The sequence below is a fragment of the Eumetopias jubatus genome, unplaced genomic scaffold, assembly GCF_037043125.1.
Source record: "Eumetopias jubatus isolate StellerSeaLion01/CBP00866 unplaced genomic scaffold, mEumJub1_p1.0 scaffold_17, whole genome shotgun sequence".
Classification (NCBI taxonomy): Eukaryota; Metazoa; Chordata; class Mammalia; order Carnivora; family Otariidae; genus Eumetopias; species Eumetopias jubatus.
This window is the reverse complement of record NW_028274823.1, coordinates 80819076-80838908: the sequence shown is the minus strand read 5'-3', so window position 1 is coordinate 80838908 and position 19833 is coordinate 80819076. Positions and strand designations below refer to the sequence as shown.

At 37.7% G+C, this 19833-nt stretch overlaps 1 protein-coding gene across 2 annotated transcripts in view; it reads left to right on the top strand.

The window, feature by feature from the left end:
• The window catches only part of LIPK (lipase family member K), a 53023-nt gene that overhangs the window by 13022 nt on the left and 20168 nt on the right, over window positions 1–19833 (top strand). For both annotated transcript variants that reach the window (XM_028104569.2, XM_088019904.1), the window contains 3 exons: window positions 2041–2186; window positions 16051–16166; window positions 18732–18846. In XM_028104569.2, coding sequence (XP_027960370.2) covers window positions 16062–16166; window positions 18732–18846 — 220 coding nt within the window. In that variant the 5' untranslated portion in view covers window positions 2041–2186; window positions 16051–16061. The remainder of the gene's footprint in view (window positions 1–2040; window positions 2187–16050; window positions 16167–18731; window positions 18847–19833) is intronic.

Here is a 19833-nt window from a genome sequence, read left to right as displayed (position 1 = left end):
TAAATATGTACAAAGTTTTAGGCTGACATATAAAATTTTTAATCATAATTTTAAATGGTTGCAAAGGATGCACCTTAACGCACATTGTAGACAGTCTAAATTGAAATTGTTATGCAATTTTTAAAATATATCCAATAGAACAGTGATTTGAAACCTAATAACATCCATTGGAAAAAATCTCTTATTTAATGGATTAAAAAATTATATATTTTGTTTGTTCCTTGAATTCATATTCCCATTCCATTTTTTTTCTACAGGTGTTTTATATATTTCTATAAATATATATACAAATGTATTTGTATGCTTCAAAAGTCTTTTATTGATCTATTGATCCTCTGCAACTAAAACAGTGGATATGCATTGAAATTAAAATTGTTTTCATTTTGTGATCATAAATTTGCATTTTCTTTTAATTTTTTAAAGACTTGCCATTGTAATTTTTATTAGCATATAATTGGTCAAAGAATCATCAATATATTAAAAGTTTAATGAATAATTATTAAGCATTAAAACCAAATGTTATTAGGAATGAATCTCTTAATGACGTGAATGGAACTTCTTTTTTTAATTTGTACACCCAGTGATGATTATTATTTATTAACGGATGAAACAAAATTCAAACATCAGTTGTTTTCCATTTATTAAACAGATGTAAGTGCTGAAAATCCACGTTTATATAGTGCTATTCAGGTCCTTGAATTCTTTTTGAAGCTCTGTGTCACAAATCAGATAGAGTTGCATCCACAAAAATTATTTTTAATGATCTGTCTCCTGACATCTCAAGTAGATTCTTTTCCAATTTTTTGAAAGCAGAGAATTAAACATGAACTCATTTGCAGAGGTGACTTGCCCTTGGAAAAGGACTGCTACTTTATCAACAATGCCTTTGCCAATACCAATGTCGATGTTGTCAAGTGTTCCTCTGTACTCTTCACAAGGCTAAGATTCAGGAGATGGAAGAGGTAGACTTTCCCTTTGTAGAGGTGAAAAAGGGGAACGAGCTTGGAGCTAGAAATTCACAGGTTGTATCAATTTTAGGAAAGAATATATACAGGGGTCAAAGATCTATAATCTGATTTAAAAAAAAAACTATTTGCATGCCTATATATTTCTTGGAAAGTCATTGCATACCCTGGAGTGAAGACCACTGATATGCACAATTCTGCCTCCTGACCACTTTTCCCCTACTTAACGCAATATCCGAAGTGTATCTTCCTGTTATTATGTAGTTTTCATGAACATTTTAATGGTTTTCTCTACAATATTTGATTAATCATCTGATACATTTAATTAACATTATATGTTATTTAAACACCCCTTTACAATTGAACATCTGTTTTTAAGTTTTATTTATTTCAAATAACAAGCATGAAAACAACTTTGTAGAAAAGATTACCCCCCCACCCCACCCCATCTTCAAGTGTAAAACATATTCTCTTAGTATCTATTTATTGAGTGGAACCTCTGGGGCATAAGATGCAAATAGTCTTAAGATGTCCTGGTAAGTGTAGCAATGTTGTTTACCAATTGAGTTGTGCTATTTTACACCAGAACTAGTAATCACTGAGAACACCTGCTTTGCAACATAGTTTCCAGTTTCTTTTAAATCAAGTTGTAATTACATACAATAAAAATGCACAAGTCTTGGGGCGCCTGGGTGGCTCAGTCATTAAGCGTCTGCCTTCGGCTCAGGTCGATTCCAGGGTCCTGGGATCAGGCCCCGCATGGGGCTCCCTGCTCCGCGGGAAGCTTGCTTCTCCCTCTCCCGCTCCCTCTGCTTGTGTTCTCTCTTGTGCTGTGTCTCTCTCTGTCAAATAAATAAACAAAATCTTAAAAAAAAATGCACAAGTCTTAAGTGTGCAGTTAAGGGAGACTTGACAGTCATCTGGTCAAGATACAGAGTACTGCTATCACCCAGAAGCTCTTCTACCTTTCCAGTTTAATGCCACCACCAAGTAAACACTGTTGTTTTTTTCTATTCCAATACATTTATTTTACCTGTTTCTTTTTTCTTTTCTTTCTTTTTTTTTTTTTTGTAAGATTTTGTTTTTAAGTAACCTCTACACCCAACGCGCCAGGCTCGAACTCACAACTCTGCAATCAAGAGTCACATGCTCCACTGAATGAACCAGCCAGGAGCCCCTCATTTTATCTGTTCTTGATCTTCATAGAGAAAGAATTATCAAGTAAGCATTCTTTTGTGTTTGGCTTCTTTCATTCAGCAAAATGTTTGAGATTTATCTATGTTGTATGTGTCAATGAGTTCCATTGTATAAATATAACACAACTGTGTATTCCTTCTATTATTGATGGACATTTGGGCTATTTTCAATAATTTACTATTATGAATTAAGCTTCAAGGAGCAAGTTTGCAAACAAGTCTTTGTATAGACCTATATTTTCTTTTATTTTGAGCAACTACCTAAATATGGAATTGCAGTCTTATAGAGTTTTAAGAAATTGCCAGTTTTTGACAGTTGTAATATTATAAACTCCCCTCAGCAATGTATGAGAGATCCAATTGCTCCTCCTTCTCCCCAATTTTACTAGTATTGGTTTGTTTTTGTTTGTTTGTTTGTTTTTAAAGATTATTTATTTGAGGGAGGGAGGGGAAAGGACAGAAGGAGAGGGAGAGAGAGAATCCCAAGCAGACTCCATGCCCAGTGGGGAGCTCAATGTAGGACCCTGAGATCCCAGGACCCTGAGATCATGACCCAAGCTGAAACCAAGAGTTGGATGCTTAACCCACCGAACCATCCAGGCACCCCTATTGTTGGTTTTTTTAATCTTAGCCCTCTAGTGGGTATGCAGTAGTAGCTCATGAGGGGTTTAATTTGCATTTTTCTGATGACTAACAATATTGAACATCTTTTTGTATGTTTATTGGCTCTTCATATATCCTCTTTTGTGAAGTGACTATCCAAGTATTTTGCTAATTTTAAATTTAATTGTACGTCTTATTGTTACCTATATCTTGAAAAATCCTAGACATACGTACTTTACTAGATATCAATTGAAATGTTTTCATGTTGTCTGTGATTTGCCTTTTTATTTTCTTAATGGTGTTATTGGTGACCAGAAGTTTATTTTAATAAAGACTTGTTTGTAATATTCTTTATTTTATAATTAGTTGTCTATCCCAAATTTGCAAAGATATTATCTTCTGTCTTCTTCTAAGAGCTTTATAGTTTAGTTTTTACTTTTATATTTGCAATACATCTCGAGTATATTTTTATGTCTGGCTTAGGAAATGTAGCACTTTTTTTTTTTTCAAAACTGATATCAGTTGTTCCTGTGAAATAATTATTGAAATTTTTCTCTTCTCATTGGACTTCATTAGAGCATTTGTCAAAAGTTATTAGATCACACATAATTTGGTCTATTTCGGTACTCTGTTCTTTTAATGGATCTTTCTCAATCCTTTTGCCAACACCACATTGTCTTGATTACAGTAGTTCCACAGTAAATCTTAAAATTTTGTAATGTAAGTCCTCCAACGTAGTTACTTTTTAAAAATAGCTTAAGCTATTATAGGGTCTTTATATTTCTATATAAATTTTAAAATCTGCTTGTCATTTTTTATTAAGAGGGCTGCTGGAATTGTCCCTGGAACTTAATCCATATATAGTTCAATTTGGGAACCGACGGCTTAACAATATGGAGTCTTTTATGTATAAAGTAGGTAATATCTCTCCATTTATTTAGGTTTCTTTAAGCTTTGCAATTTTCAGGGTGAAGATCTTGTTGGTCTCTTGTTCAAGTTGTTACTTATTATTTTTGTTTTTTGTGCTATTTAACTCATATTTTAAAATTTTTGTTTTGTAAGCATTTTTTTTGTTAGCACAAGATAAACAATTGCTTTTTTTTTATATTGACCTTGTGTCTGGATACTTTCCTGCATTTATGCAGGAGATCTAGTAATTTTTGTGCAGATTAGTTAGGATTTTCTAAATGCACTATCATGTCATCTGCAAATACAGTTTCACTTCTACTTTCCCACCTTTCTGCTTTTTGGTTTTGTTTCTCCTTTCTTTTTACGCTATTTTATTTAATGACACCTGCTGTACCATGTTGAATAGACGTGATAAGAGCATATCCTGTCTTTTGTCCCATTCTTAGGATGAAAGTATTCAGTATTTTACTGTTGATTCTTTTTTTTTTACATTTTTTATTTTTTAAAGATTTTATTTATTTATTTGACAGAGAGAGACACAGCGAGAGAGGGAACACAAGCAGGGGGAGTGGGAGAGGGAGAAGCAGGCTTCCCGTGGAGCAGGGAGCCCAATGGGGGGCTCGATCCCAGGACCCTGGGATCATGACGTGAGCTGAAGGCAGATGCTTAATGACTGAGCCACCCAGGCGCCCCCTTACTGTTGATTCTAATTACAGGTGGAGAATTTTTCATAGGAGTCTTTCAACTAATTGAGGAATTTCTGTTTCTACTTTGCTGACAAGTTTTGGTTAGGAAGAGGAGTTGAGTTTTGTCAAATCTATTTTCCAGTTTTGAAACTGAGCTTTTATTTATTAATTTGATTAATTTCCATATTCTTCTAATAATCTTGGCTACCAAGGATCTACCCAGAAGTTTAAGAACAATTTATCAGGAAGGAAAGTACTCCAACTGAGCTCTCTCAGTTAAAATCAGATTTTCTTTTGTCACTTTTTAAATATGTAAGAAAGGTACAATACATTTCAGTAATATTTTCAGCTAAAAGAGTTAAAACCATCAATGACAACAACAACTAAAAATGCAAGTAATTTACATTTACCTGCTTACCATTCTGACATTTATTCAGCTAATCCATGTTGTGGACCTACCAGTGCCACCTGTTAACGGCTTGAATTTTCGTCAGTGGTGAACAGATAAAGTGCTTGCTGTAAATACATTACAGCATCCTCAGAATAATTCCTGATTATTCCAGACAGTGTGTTTTTATTATTCCAGGCTCCACACAGTGAGTCATTTGAACCAAAGTTTGTTTTCCTCTTCTCATTAACCACAGCACCTGTTCAACCTAATTACAGCTTTTGTGGGTATCTAAATCTGATTTATCTGTGCAGTTTCCACTTTCACTTCTGTTTATTTGCCTCAGAGAGAATAGTCCTATCTGAAAGCCCTTTATTTTTTTTAAGATTTTATGTACTTATTTATTTTAAAGAGAAGAGAGAGGGAGAGAGAATCCTCAAGCAGACTCCCCCCACTGAGCCCCATGCAGGGCTCCATCCCACCACCCTGAGATCATGACCTGAGCCAAAATCCAGAGTCAGAGGCTTAACCAACCGAGCCACCCAGGCACCCCCAAAAGCCCTCCAAAACCCAAATGCTGATGTGATTCTTCCTGCTACAGAGGCCTGATCCAAAGAATGCTCCAGCACACACAGACGAGGCAGCACAGAGTGGTGTTGGACTGTAGTATCTTGAATCAAACGATCTCCATGTAAAGCTCAGTGCCAGCAATTACAACCTATGTGAATTTAGCTAATGTACTAGCCTCTCGGTGCCTCAGTTTCTCCCTCTGCAAGACAGACAAAAAGGAGATAATAATACCAGTACCTACCAATAAAATTGTTCTGTGGATTAAATAAGTTAATTCATAGAAACTGCTTTTAAAATCTCCTGGCACAAAGTTCTTTACAAAAATTATTATTTTTGAAATAATATAACCATAATAATATAACCATACTAAAATTGATAGTGGGGGGTCCTGCGTGGCTCAGTTGCTTGAATGACCAACTCTTGATTAGGGCTCAGGTCATGACCTCGGGGTTGTGAGATCGAGCCCCGGGTCAGGCTCTGTGGTGCTCAATGGGGAATCAGCTTGAGCTTTCTCTCTCTCCCTCTCCTTCTGCCCCTCCCCCATCTGCTTGCACACGCTCTCTAAATAAATAAATAAATAAATAAATAAATAAATAAATAAAATCTTTTAAAAAAATTATAGGTTATTATTTTCATTGAATTTTATTTTTTCATGATAAATGTTACTAATAATAGCACTTTGATGGGTGATGACTGGAAAAAGAGAGAGATGAATATTCAAAGCAAAAATATGTATTCCTGAAAGAAACATGATTTTATGGACTGGACTTTCTGGCATGGCCACGGTTCTGCGCTGTTACTGTGAGTGCATGACTAATCGTGGCCTGAGAGAATCATTTACCAAGGAAAGACCAGTATCATTTCTCTGCAAAGGTTATATCCAAAAAAGAAATCTGTTTGAATAATATAACAGCACGTGGCGATTGCATGAGCTTGGCTCTGTGACCCATCAGTTGAGTTAGAACCTAACAATATTGACAGGTATCTAATATGTGCCAAATGTAAGTTCTCTTTGAGAAACTAAGCCTGGAAATCTGCCCTTTCAATGAGGATTGAGAGGTGAAATAGAAAGCAAGTGTCAAGATAGTTCCTCGCTGAACAGTTAAATGTCAGCCAAGAAGCGAAACAAAAGAGCAAATTGGGCTGATGCTCTGGAGGGAAGTGTTGGGTTATTTCTACAGACATTATAATTCAGACCTCATTTGAAAAGGCTAAGAATTCAATCTTACCCAGTTACTACTGAAATATGTACTGTTCATCTGTGAAATGTTTCTGAAGAAAGGGTGGGACAAGCAGCTAGCCATATAATTTAGGAGACAAGAGAAATTAAGCCATTGGAAAATGATTGGGTGTTTCATGGTGTCACCTTCAAACTCATTAGAAGAACATTTCAGAGCAAAGGGCAGTCAGAGAATGACTCAAAAGAGTTGAACCAGGCAAGAGGGAGAGAGTCTGGAGAGATGTAAGTGGGGACATCACAACTGTGGGAAACAAGAACACAGAGAAATAGGAATTAAATCTATCTAGTGATGTGCTTCTCCAAGTGTGAATTTGGGGCCACCTAGATCAAGAACCACCTGGGGTACTCATTAAAAATGCAGTTCTCAAAGAAATAGATAAAAAATAAAAATGTAGCTATTGAGTCTCTACTTCACCTTAGAATCAGAATCTCTGAGAGACAGGGTTGGAGATCCCAGTATTTTTCACAAATACGAACAAGGATTCTGAGGTTTGAGAGAGGGAGTGGATGGAACCAACATGGAAAGGATATTGGACCATTGTGGTTGCTTCTTCTTTTTCTTTTCAACACTTCTTTGAGGTATAACTTGTATATTGTAACGTAGTTATGTGCTATAACAGTACAAGCCACGACCTTTGACAAATAAATCCACGTAACTGCCATAAGATCAGTCTTTCATTTTTAAGATTTTATTTATTTGAGAGAGAGAGAGAGAGAGAGAGAGCATGCACAAGTGTGGGGGAGGGGCAGAGACAGAATCAGGCCCCCCCCTGAGCAGGGAGCCCGATGCAGGACTCGATCCCAGGACCCTGAGTTCATGACCTTAGCCGAAGGCCAACACTTAATCAGCTGAGCCACCCAGGTGCCCTGCCATAAGATCAGATTCGATATAAACTGTCATCGCCCTAGAAAATTTCTTCATGTTTCTTTGCTGCCTAGCCCCAAGTCATCTTCGATCTAATTTCTGTCCTACACATTAGTATTGACTTTTGTCTAAAATTTCATATAAATATAATCATTCTATATATACTCCTTTGTATCTGACTTCTTTCTTTTGCTCAAGCTAACGTTTTTAAGTTTTATCCATGTGGTTATGTGTATTAGCTGTTTGTTCCCTTTTTATTGCTAAGGAGTATTTCATTGGACCTATGTACTGTATCTCTCTATCCATTCCATAATGACAGATATTTGGGTTATTTGGATCATTTCTCTTGGTAAGTACCTAAGGGCAGAAATACTGAGTCATGTGGAAATTGTATGTTGTATATTTAACTCTATAAGACTATATAAGACAATACTAAATTGCTTTATCTAGTGTTTTTTCCATTTTACAGTTCTATAAGCAAAGAAAGCATGAGAGTTCCACTTGTTCAAAGTCCTTGCCAACTGTTGGGTCTTTTTAATTCTAGCTATTAGAGTGGGTGAGAAGAATTATCTCATTGTAGTCTTAATTTGCATTTCCCTTTTGACAAAAGATATGGAGCACCCCTTCATGTACTTATTAGTCATTCATACACCTTCTTTTGTTCAAAGCTTTTGTCCATTTTATTATTGGCTTATTTGACTTCTTATTGAATTGCAAGAGATCTTTATGTATTCTGGATAAAATTTCTTTGTCAGATTTTTGTTTTACAAATATTTTCTCAAAGTCAATGGCTTGACATTTAAATTTCTTAATGTTGTCTTTTCAGCAGTACCGTTTTTAATTTCAATGAGATCTAGTTTATCATTTTTGTCTTTCATGCTCTTTGTGTCCTAAGATATTTTTGCCTACCCTGAGGTCACAAAGATCTCTTGTGTTTTTGTTTAAGCTTTATAGTTTTCGCTTTTATGTTTAGGCCAATAATTTACTTTTAACTTTTATAAATGGTGCATGTTAGGGGTTGAGCTTGATTTTTTTTCTTTTATGCACAGTTCTAGTACCATTGTTGCACATATGATTCTTTGCCATTGAATTATAAGCTTTGTCCAAAATGAGTTGACTCTTTGTGTATGTGTATATTTGTGCACCAATTTTTGTACCCCATTGTACTAGGTATTTGTCACATGACACTGCCACACAAACAGTGTTGATTACTGTAGCTTGTAAATCTTGCAATCAGGTAGTGTCAGTCATCCAACTTTGTTTCTTTTGCAAATAAGTTTTGGCTATTTAGGTCACTTTAGAAGATAATGTGAATTTATTTGGGCTTCATAAAATGAGTTAGGAAGAGTTCCTTGCCTTTTTTTTAAAAATTTTTTGCTTAATTATAATAATCTCTTCCTTAAATGTTAAATAGGATATTCACTAAGGAAAACCATCGGGGTTACTTTTTATTATTATTTCTATGTCTTTTTTTTAAAGAAATTCTTTATTTAAAAAATATTTATTTATTTGTTTATTTATTTATTTGAGAGACACTTGGCGGGGAGAAGGGCATAGGGAGAGAGAGAATCCCCAGCAGGCTCCATGTCCAGCAGGGAGCCCAAAGTGGAGCCTGATCTCATGACCCTGAGGTCAGGACCTGAGGTGAAATCAAGTCAGAAGCTTAACCCACTGAGCCACTCAGGTGCCCCTATTCATAAGTCTTTTTAATGATCAAAGTAGAACATGGCCCAACTCAAAAAAAATTTTTTTAACAAATAAGACTAATATTTAGTAGTCAAGATACTCAGAAGTGGGATTTTTGTTTGTATGTGTGTAAATTCTTCTGAAAACAAATTCAATTTCTTTAATAGAACAGGGCTCACCAAATGTTCTATTTTCTCTTGAAACAGAAATAGTTGAAGTTGTTTTTCAAAGAATTTGTTCAGTTAATCTACTTTATCAAATTAATTGGCATTAATTGGCATATGAGTTTTCCTCATATTCTCTTATTATAATTTTATTATTTATGATATCATTCATGATATTCATTCTTTAATTTCTGATTCTGGTACTTGATATAACTTTATTTTTTTCTTGATTAGTCTTCCTAGTGCTTGCCAATTTTATAAATCTTTTCAAAGGACCAACTTTGGGATTTGTTAATTTTCTCTAATATTCTGTTTTTTTATTTTATTAATTATTTTCTCTTATCTTTATGACTTCTTTTCTCCTACTTACTATGGGCTTTTCTTTTTTTTACTTAATAAGGTAGAAACTTGCAGTATTGATTGCGAGCTTTTCTCTCTCCTAATACAAGTTGATATACATTGTTATATGTTATAAGTTAACATAATTATATTTCATATTACTAATTTTGACATTTAGTATTTTTTTATTCACTCAATTGCAAATATTTTCCTAAGCAAGCTTTGGAAACACAGAAAAGCCAGTCGCTACATCTCTCTGAGGAATCTCAGTCTGCTCAATGGTAAAATAAATCTAAAATTGACCTCTTTGTATATTCTGGCCAACTCTCACCCCATTTTTGCAGCGTAGTTAAGAATTGGGGTGTGTGGGCACCTGGGTGGCTCAGTTTGTTAAGCAATTGCCTTCAGCTCAGGTCATGATCCTGGAGTCCCGGGATCGAGTCCCACATCGGGCTCCCTGCTCAGTGGCAAGTCTGTTTCTCCCTCTGACCCCTTCCCTCTCATGTTCTCTGTCTCTCATTCTCTCACATTCAAATAAATAAATAAAATCTTTAAGAAAAAAAAAGAATTGGGGTGTGGATTCACTGAGAATGCTGTCCAAGCATTAACATCAGCCCTGGTTAAATCGTTGCTTGATAAGCTTGACAGTAACATCATGAAGCAATGAGAACAGTGGAATGAAGCTCTCTGTTTATTTCTATTATTTTTTTGTTGAGAAATTGGTACCCTTGATGTCATCATCACTGTGTCCATCAATACAAAATGCATTACTCACGAGAGTTGCTTACATTAATCTACATGCACTCGATATAAAATATTTAAACCCAATATGAAACAGAAAATGCAGCAAGGCAATATTCTTTTGAAAGTCTCCTATTTCTCCCTGGTTGCCCTAGCTGGGGGGAAAGACAGAAAACAACCATTATTAGAAATTCTTGAGCAAGGGAGGACAGTCTTACAAGTAGTCCTATTGCTAGTAATACCTTTTCCCAGCCAAAGCTGGATAAGTCTATAGCAGGTCTCACCACCGTAGAGGGCATCTGCCTGTGGAAAACTTTTTAAAGATGAGTTTCCAGTTTGGGGCTACTTATGTCATTTTAGTCTTCCCTTGATTATACACATTTTTTTTTTTTTGGTGTAGTGAATAGAAAAAAATATATATATATATACATCCATATGTATATATATCTGTGTGTGTATATATATGTGTGTGTGTGTGTGTGTGTACATATATATATACGTATATATGTATATGTGTGTGTGTATATATATATATATATAAAAACAGCATTTCCCAAGAGTGTTCCTTAGAAATTTGGGCCATAGTATGTTTAACTGGTGTTATTCAAACAGTAAAATTTCAAGAGCAAATGAGATTGCAGAAGAGTCGATTATAGTAAAACAGGGTCAGGATTGCAGGACTACGGTGACCCTTAATTATAATAATGTAAACTAAGACTTCCAGAGCAAGTCACTATATAGCATTTGTATATATATGTACTTATGAGGATAGCAGTGTCATTCACCCTAGGGGACATTTGAAAAGATGGGGATGCATATTTGAATAATCTAATGGTGGCTATTGGCATTTAGTGGGCAAAAACCAGGGTTGGTAAACATACTATCGTATGTAATTTTTATATATGATATAAACCATGTAGACATGCTTTCCTGTGAGCTCTTCTAACAAGTAACATCTTTTGGGAGTCATGTTTCATAGAAAAGAGTGTGAAATGCTGATTTAGAGTGATAAATCAATATAATTTATATGTAGATTATATATATATAAGTATATATATATCTATAAACCTAAAATATATATAATTTATGTTGATTAAGTCTGGAGACTTGAGGCCCCAAGATCTCACCTTTAAGGACGGAGAGCCCCCTGGAATTTATCATGGCTGCTTTCTTTCTATGCATTCGTGTGGGCCAGCAGGATGTCAGTGTGAGATGCTTTCGTCAGGGAGCTGTCATGGAAACCCATCAAAGAAATAAGAGGACTCTTGGAGTATCATGAAGGAGAAGTGTCTAAATCAGGCAGCCTCACCTGACAATTAGAGGTAATATTGTGAGGCTCAGATAGGGCAGAGCAGGTTAATACACCCCTTGAAAGTACAAGTCAGAACAGCCCTGGTGAGAGATGCCTGAAGAGAGGTTGTTTGGTTAGAACCACTGACCGAAATGGAAGACAGAGACTGCTCTTGTCTGGACATGTCATCCTTCCAAACCCAGATCCAGCACACCGAGGTATGAAACAAAGCAACCCAATGGGCTCGATGTCATGGCTGCACAACACAGCCCGTCATGACTAGGACAGTCTTGCGCCATCCCTTAGGACAAGACTCCAGTTCTTCCTATAGGCGGCACATGGTCCAGCTCCTCTGCACCAGCCCAGGCCCCAGAGGCTCTCCAGCAAGCCCATTACAGAAGGGAACTGGATGCTCTCTAATGCAGGGGCCCTTCACGGCTGTGACTGTAACTCAGAGGCCCAAAATTCCAACCACTCCACAGAAACCATGAAATTGTGAGTGCTTTGAGAGAAAAGACCACTTTTAAAATTTTCCCTCATGCCTTCCCATAAGATAATCCTGAACTGAGGACATAATCAACTCTCAAAGTTTACTATAAGAGAGGACCAGTGGAGCAGTGTGAAATTGTTACTGATCGATCTATCACAGTGGCTAACTCAGAAAACAAACAGCTAAGCCACTCCCTCTGGGGGCCCAAAGGCTGCTGGACAAGTTGAGAGCGTAGCTCTGGGCTGGGTTGCCAACTCTGTTGCCAAACAAATTCAGATAAACTCGGCTCAAGAGAAGCCAAAATCTCATGAGACAACGGTTTGGAAAAGAGAAAAAGATTTATTTTGGGTACCAACAGGTGAGGGAGGTGGCAGGCCCCTCTCTTAACAACAGACTTCTCTGCGGCCAAAAGGAACACCTTGAGTTTTACAGGAGAGTTTGGGGGTTTGGGGAGAACAGGGTATATGTGCAGGGGAGCAGGCAGAGAGCACCTAGTCATGGATAGGAGCTGTATGCGTTTAGCACGTCATCACGGGCTGGGAAGGGGACCTGTAGGGTGTGGTCTTCTAGACATTTCATTGCTCTCAGGGTTTTTCTGGTTCGTGATTGGAATGTTCTGGTCATCGTAAAACGTCTTTGTCAACACTTCAAAGAAGTATGATAAGGAATCAGCACAATGGGTTTTAGTTAGAACGTGAGTTGAGCTGCCCTGTCTATTTCTCGTTTTATCCGTTGGGGTCTACAGTTGAGCTCTTGCTCAAAATGACAAAATGAAACGAGGCAAAAAAGATATAATGCAAAATGGCAAGTCAATGTGGGGTCATCTTTAAGATTAAATGACGTACTCATTCAGTCTTTCACCCATCTATTTAACTGACAAATGTTTATAGGAACTGATGGAGTTTTGGATATATACAGGTGAGGTTTGGTGGGGTCCGGAGCGGAGGGCCAAGAAGGAATTCTTGAGACTTCTTTGGTGCAAAAACGTGGTTTTATTAAAGCGCAGGGACAGGGCCCGTGGGCAGGAAGAGCTGCTGCCCCAGGATTGTGAGGGGCAACTGATTGTATACTTTGAAGTTGGGGGAAGTAAAGATAGGAAAGTTCCAGAAGGATTTTCATATGCTAAAGAAGACTCACAGGATACCTTGCTCACTCAAGGCCTCACTCACAGGACGCCTTGCTATTGTCAGACTACGGTTGCTTTTCCCTCTAGCAAGGCATTAACATTGAGTTGGGAGCTTCCTGGAGGAACATTATACCCTGCCTGCCTCAAGTATTTGTCAATGGGCTGCAGGTTATAAGGACATTTAATTTTATCTATGTTTCATTCTGCCTTTCTTTCCCACATCAGGAACCTCCACGCGAGGTCTCAGAGGGACAGAAATAAGAACAAAAGTTTATTTTCTCAAGGAGTCCAGGCAGTCTAGTTGTTCCTCACAAGTTGGAATGCATATGAATGAATCACTTGGAATGATGGCTGAAATTGCAGATCCCTGGCCACACCCCCCCCCCCAGAGTCTCATTCAAGTTGGCTGGGGTGGGGTTCTGAGTCTGTGGTAATTATGATGCCTGTGTTCTATGGTCTATGTGACACCAGTCAGGCACATAGTAGCCAGAGGGCCCTGGAAGCCTACTCCCAATAGACCAAGTGGTTACGAACACAAAGCTCAGGAGCATTTCCTTCAGAGCCTGGCAACAAGAGTCAAATTCTCAGGCAAATGACTTGACCTCTTTAAGACCTAGTCTCAGTTGAAATAAAATGGAGATAATATTTCTTATCCCTTGGGATCAGTTTGAGAATAAATGAGACCATGTATGTCTGGCACCTAACTTGGCACATAATAGGTGCTCAGTGGATAGTTGCACTAGTAATAATAATTACTACTATTGGTACTGTTATCACTACCAATGTGATTCACCAGAATTAAGCTGTATCAATCAATATGAGTTATGTATAAATATATTACATTAATATAAAATACATATTTACCACATTGATCATATTATAATATAAATTAATTATATTAATACATACAGTCAACAGAGATTATGACCTTGATATCCAAGAGAGACATTCATGGAAATTTCTATAACAATACTGGAACATCTTCTGAAAAATCCTCCCATTCCCTACAGGGTGAGACTTACCATCTGTCTTATATTGAAAAAAAAAAAAGAACATACTGACAGCTAGAGTGTGTTTTCCAACATAAATTGAAGGTCTTCACTTTGTAAAGACTGTAGTAATGGGAAGTCTCCTGCAAAGTGTCCCCCTGTGTTATTTCTGCAGTTGTTTACTTGTTTGTTGCTTTTAAACTTAAGTGGTTTCAAAGCCAAATGGGGAATATAATCATCTTTTCTCCCCCACAATTTTGACAATTTTCTACTTGAAAAGTAACTTCTTTCTTATGATAAAGTAATACTGGATATAAAAAAATTATAAAGCATGGAAAGTCCTAAAAAATGAGAAAATGGTCAACCCAAATATTCACCATCTAGACATAACCATAATTAAAATTTGGTGTTTATGTATCCGAACTAATGTTGAGTTTGCCCCTTGATGAGTCACAGGTAGAAACTATGCCGAGTGAGTTGTCACACAAAGAAAACTTTATTTGCAGCAAATAAGGAGATCACGGGGATTAACTTCCAAAGCTGGGACCCCCGAGCAAGGTGGGTGGGTTCCTTTTATTCAGGGTTAGGATGAGTATTTAGATAGAGGAGCCTTGTCATTCGATGTAGAGGCAGGGATGAGGTTGAGCCTGCACCTTAAGGGACCATGCCTGTACACACTTTGCATTTTATGTAAATAGGCTTGTGTTCCTCCTTGGGTGGAGATTTTAGTGTTATAATGAGGTGGAGGTAACTGTGGATCATTCCATGGTCCATCTGCGCGGGCGTGAGTCGAGGTTTAAGTTCACAGTGGTCCGGGTGCTCTGGGCCACGGGAGCTCTTCCTCTGGGCAATCCTTATTGCTTGAGGGGTGGTTTCAGTTTCCATCAAGGGATGTTGTGCCTATAATGTCTTTTTCCTGAGTTAAGAGATAGGCTGGAAGAAAGAACTTAAGGAAAACATGGGACAAATACAGATAGGTATATACAGGTGGGCAGTCAAGGTCAGATCTTGGGGTCAATCATGAGGAGTTTGGCAGGTGACAGTCTTTTTGTCCTCTTTATCATTTGTTTTAACATTGGGCTCAAAACATATGCACAATTTACGTTTTTCCCCTAATATTATATAATAGAGATTTCACATAACACATATAAATATTATACTTGGTGGCTGGATAATACCATTTTTCCTCACCCATAATTTCTTTTATCAATCTCTTATTTGGTAAATTTCACTATATTAAGATATATAGTCAGGAATGATTTTAAAATAATTATGTCTTTTTTATTATGTATATTATTTTTCCTTTGGATAGACTGCTGGAAATAGAATTGCTGAGTGAAAAGTATGAATATTTTTAAATTTGTAAGTCATGTTAATAAATTTCTCTCCATAAAGGTTGTGCCGATGCTTACTCCCATGATTAGAAAAAAGGAATTAATTCATTTGGTAACTAGAGATATTGAACGTGCTTTATTAATATATTGGCCATTATATTTCTTTCTCTGCAAATTCTACATTCCCTTCTTTTGTCCAGCTATCTATTGGAGACTTATTTGATGTTTATGCTTTCTTTCTTCCTTCCTTCCTTCCTTCCTTCCTTCTTTTCTTCTTTCTTTTCTTACTAAAAATTCATAATTTCAGATTTTTCATGGAATGAGTCTTGAATATTAAGTTTATTGCTTGCTAAAGCACAACCTAGAAGCAGGTTTCTACTCTCTCTTACAGTCGTTTTATAGGATTGCACCAAAGTTCACTTGTAGAATTCTCTTTGATGACAAATATATTAATATTTCCTTTCCCAGGCAGACCTCAAATGTGGCAGCTTTTAGCAGCAGCATACTGGATGCTCCTTCTTGGACCTATATATGGTTATCACAAGAAAGGAAGTGTCACAAATCCTGAAGCTAATATGAATATTGTAAGTCCTTCATTAAGAAGAAACCTTAATATAAGGAATTATTAATTTATCATCATTTTATTTATTTATTTATTTTAATTTTATTATGTTATGTTAGTCACCATACAATACATCATTAGTTTTTGATGTGGTGATCCACGATCCACTGTTTTTGTATAATACCCAGTGCTCCATGCAGTATGTGCCCTTAATACCCATCACCGGGCTAACCAATCCCCCCTCCCCCCTCCTCTCTAAAACCCTCAGTTTGTTTCTCAGAGTCTATAGTCTCTCATGGTTTTAGATCTAATTGGTCTGCTTGTCTACAACCAGTTCTACATTGACTAAATCTGTGTTCACTCCCCTATTCCCTGGCATGGCTAACCAGGAGCTGGAAGTTGCTAATCTAAACTTTGAAAGACTTGAGCCAAGGTGGGGCAGTAATATTCCCTTTCCTGGTGGTTTGAGCTACCGTCTGATGGTGGTTTCCTGAAGAAGTTTCGTGAGTTCATACTGATGACCTCTACAGAGTATGCTTGCATCCTCCATAAGGCTTTTCCTAGAACAGTTTCTTTAATTTGTGAGCTGTATCAGTGTTTTTCTTAGTTTAATAAGCCAGACATGGTTTCTGTTGTTTGCAAGTGAAAGTATCTTAACATGCAGAAATTTGTGTCAGTAGTGGAAAGGAAAAGAGTGGAATGGAATAGAGCTAATGAAAAAGAAAGAAAAAGAAGAAAGAAGAAAGAAAGAAAGAAAGAAAGAAAGAAAGAAAGAAAGAAAGAAAGAAAGAAAGAAAGAGAAAGAAAGAAAGAAAGAAAGAAAGAAAGAAAGAAAGAAAGAAAGAAAGAAAGAAGGAAGGAAGGAAGGAAGGAAGGAAGGAAGGAAGGAAGGAAGGAAGGAAGGAAGGAAGGAAGGAAGGAAGGAAGGAAGGAAGGAAGGAAGGAAGGAAGGAAGGAAGGAAGGAAGAAAGAAAGAAAGAAAGAAAGAAAGAAAGAAAGAAAGAAAGAAAGAAAGAAAGAAAGAAAGAAAGAAAAAGAGAAAGAACGGAAAGAAAGACAGGCAAATGACCAATTTCCACCATAGGCTTCATTCCAATGGGATACTCCATACTCTTGCATAAATGGTGCACTATTGATGTCCTCACCCAGGTCAAGGCTGTGTTAGACCTTTAAGAAGAATGAAACTGTCACAGTCTCTAATGCGTGTCTCCTGTTGCTCCTTTCTCCACAGTAAGCAGCAGGTATCCCTAACCCCCTACACTGCTGAACTCATAGTCTGTGCCTATATGTCTTCATATCGAAATTTCCCTCTTTCTCTCATATTCACACACATTATCTTCCTCTCTGGTCTGGGTGCTTTTTGGTTCTTAATTATTTTATAAAGATAATAAGAATAATAAACATTTACAGAGCACTTATTTTGTGCCAAGCATTGATCTAGTTACTTTCTGTAGAGTCCTCAGAACAAATCTGTGAAGAGATACTAATATAATTTTTATTTTACAGTTGAGGGACAAAACGGTTAAATAACTTGCCCAAAGTTGTACATCCAAGAAGAGAAAGAGCTAGATCTCGATGCCATGCAGTTTGTCTCTAGAATCTACGCTCATCACCACCGCTTTAAATAGCCCCATCAGATATGCACACCTCTCGAGCACCTTGCATGGGCACATGCGTAATCCTGTGGTAAAGGCATGCGCTTTGGAGCTAAGCTTCCTTAGGCTTTAATTTTGTCTTTCTCTCTTCCTGGTGTAAGATCTCAGATAGATTATTCGTCTCGCTGGAACTCCGTTTTCTCAGCCATGAATGGGTATGATCCCATCGCAAAGGCTTGGTGTAAGGATTAACAAAGCAGAACATATACACCATGCCCTGTGCAGACGACCAGTAAACAGTACTTGCTCTCTTTGTATATCTGTGCAGGAGGTATTTTTCATTTGGGTTCAGTCTCTCTTCTTTACATCTTCTTTACCCTCTGCCCAAGAAACTGACCTGTAAGAACGAGGTCAACAAGGTCCCTTGACTTCGGCTTTCGGTTCAGTTCAGTCCATTGAAATCTTGAGCAGGAGATCAGAAGGAGGGACGACGTTGAGGTCCGATGATTCGTTGTCCTGGTTCCCTCCATGTGGTCACCTTAAATGGCCTTTCTGCTTCCTCTCCATGTGGCTCTTTCTACCTATCTCATTCTGGGCCTGGGCACCACTCTCCCACCTCCCTTCAGGGTTGGCTGGCAATAGCTAACTTGTTACTAGCCACGGGGCCCCGTGGCTTCCCTCATTAGCTAACCATAAACATTTGTTTTCAAACATTTTGTGAGTGAACCCGGGTGCATTGGTAGTTCTCATTGTAACTCTCAACCCCGGCTGGGCAGACCAGGAGGTAAGGTCAACCTCCCTCACCTTCCGATGCCTCTGCATGCAACCTTCTTCTAAAACCGTCCTCAAGGGATCCTGAGTTTCCTGCTGCATTCTGTCCCAGGACTTAGTTGAACAGTAGCTTGTGTAACTCAAAGGACTATGTTGCAACGTAGGTATAAAAATCGAGAGCTGACATCATGGACGTGTCTGTTTTCCTCTCCTCCTTCCAGAGCCAGATTATTTCCTACTGGGGTTACCCTTGTGAAGAGTATGATGTCGTGACGGAAGATGGTTATGTCCTTGGAATTTACCGGATTCCTTCTGGAAGAGGATGTCCCAGAGCAAGTAGGATTTATGTTGTTATGGATGGAAGACTGCCTCCAGCAGAGATTCCTCGGTGTGCTCCGAGCATTCCTAGAGCAGCTGGGCAGCTTTTGGTCTGAAATAGGAAACTCATCACCTCCACCAGTCCGGCTCCATTTTGCTTGTAGAATCCTCTGAGGTTTTTCAAGCATTTAGATACACAGTTGGCTCAAACAACATGGGAGTTAGGGACACCACTACTCCCCACCACAAGCAGCTGAAAACTCACATATAACTTTTGACTCCCCCAAAACGTTAACTACTAATAGCCTACTGTTGACTGGAAGCCTTGTCAATAACATAAACAGCCAATTGACACATATTTTGTATTAGGTTAGATGCATCATATACTGTATTCTTACAGGGAAGTAGGGTAGAGAAAAGAAAACGGTAAGAAAATCATAAGGAACAGAAAGTACATTTATAGGACTGTACTGTATTTGTCAAAGAACTCCACACATAAGTGGACCCATGTTGTTCAAAGGTCAACTGTACACTCCCTATTTAGTCTTTTCTTCCTCCATGACTTTGTCCTTCCCCAAAAAAAGAAACCATGAAATAAAACTTAGTCCTGTTCTGAAGATACCCCCTTCGGGCTTAACAACCAGACCCCTAGGAGTTATCTTGACGCTTTCTTGTCCATCACTTCCTATATGCAGCCGGTCACCAAGATCTATCAATTTTGCCTCCAAATTTCTGTCTCATCTGAACACTTCTCTCTGCTTCAATATCCCTCAAGTCTAGGCTTGGACATGATCATCATCTTTTGCTTCAGCTATTCCGACAGCTTTCCAACTTACTTCATTTGTAATTAGTTCTCTTCTTAAGTCATTGAGACTTCATGTTTTAAGTAAATCTGACCCGATTTTAAAAAAAGATTTTATTTTTTTTTGTTTATTTGAAAGGCAGAGAGAGAGAGATCACTAGCAGGGAGGAAGGGTAGAGGGAGAAGCAGACTCCCCTACTGAG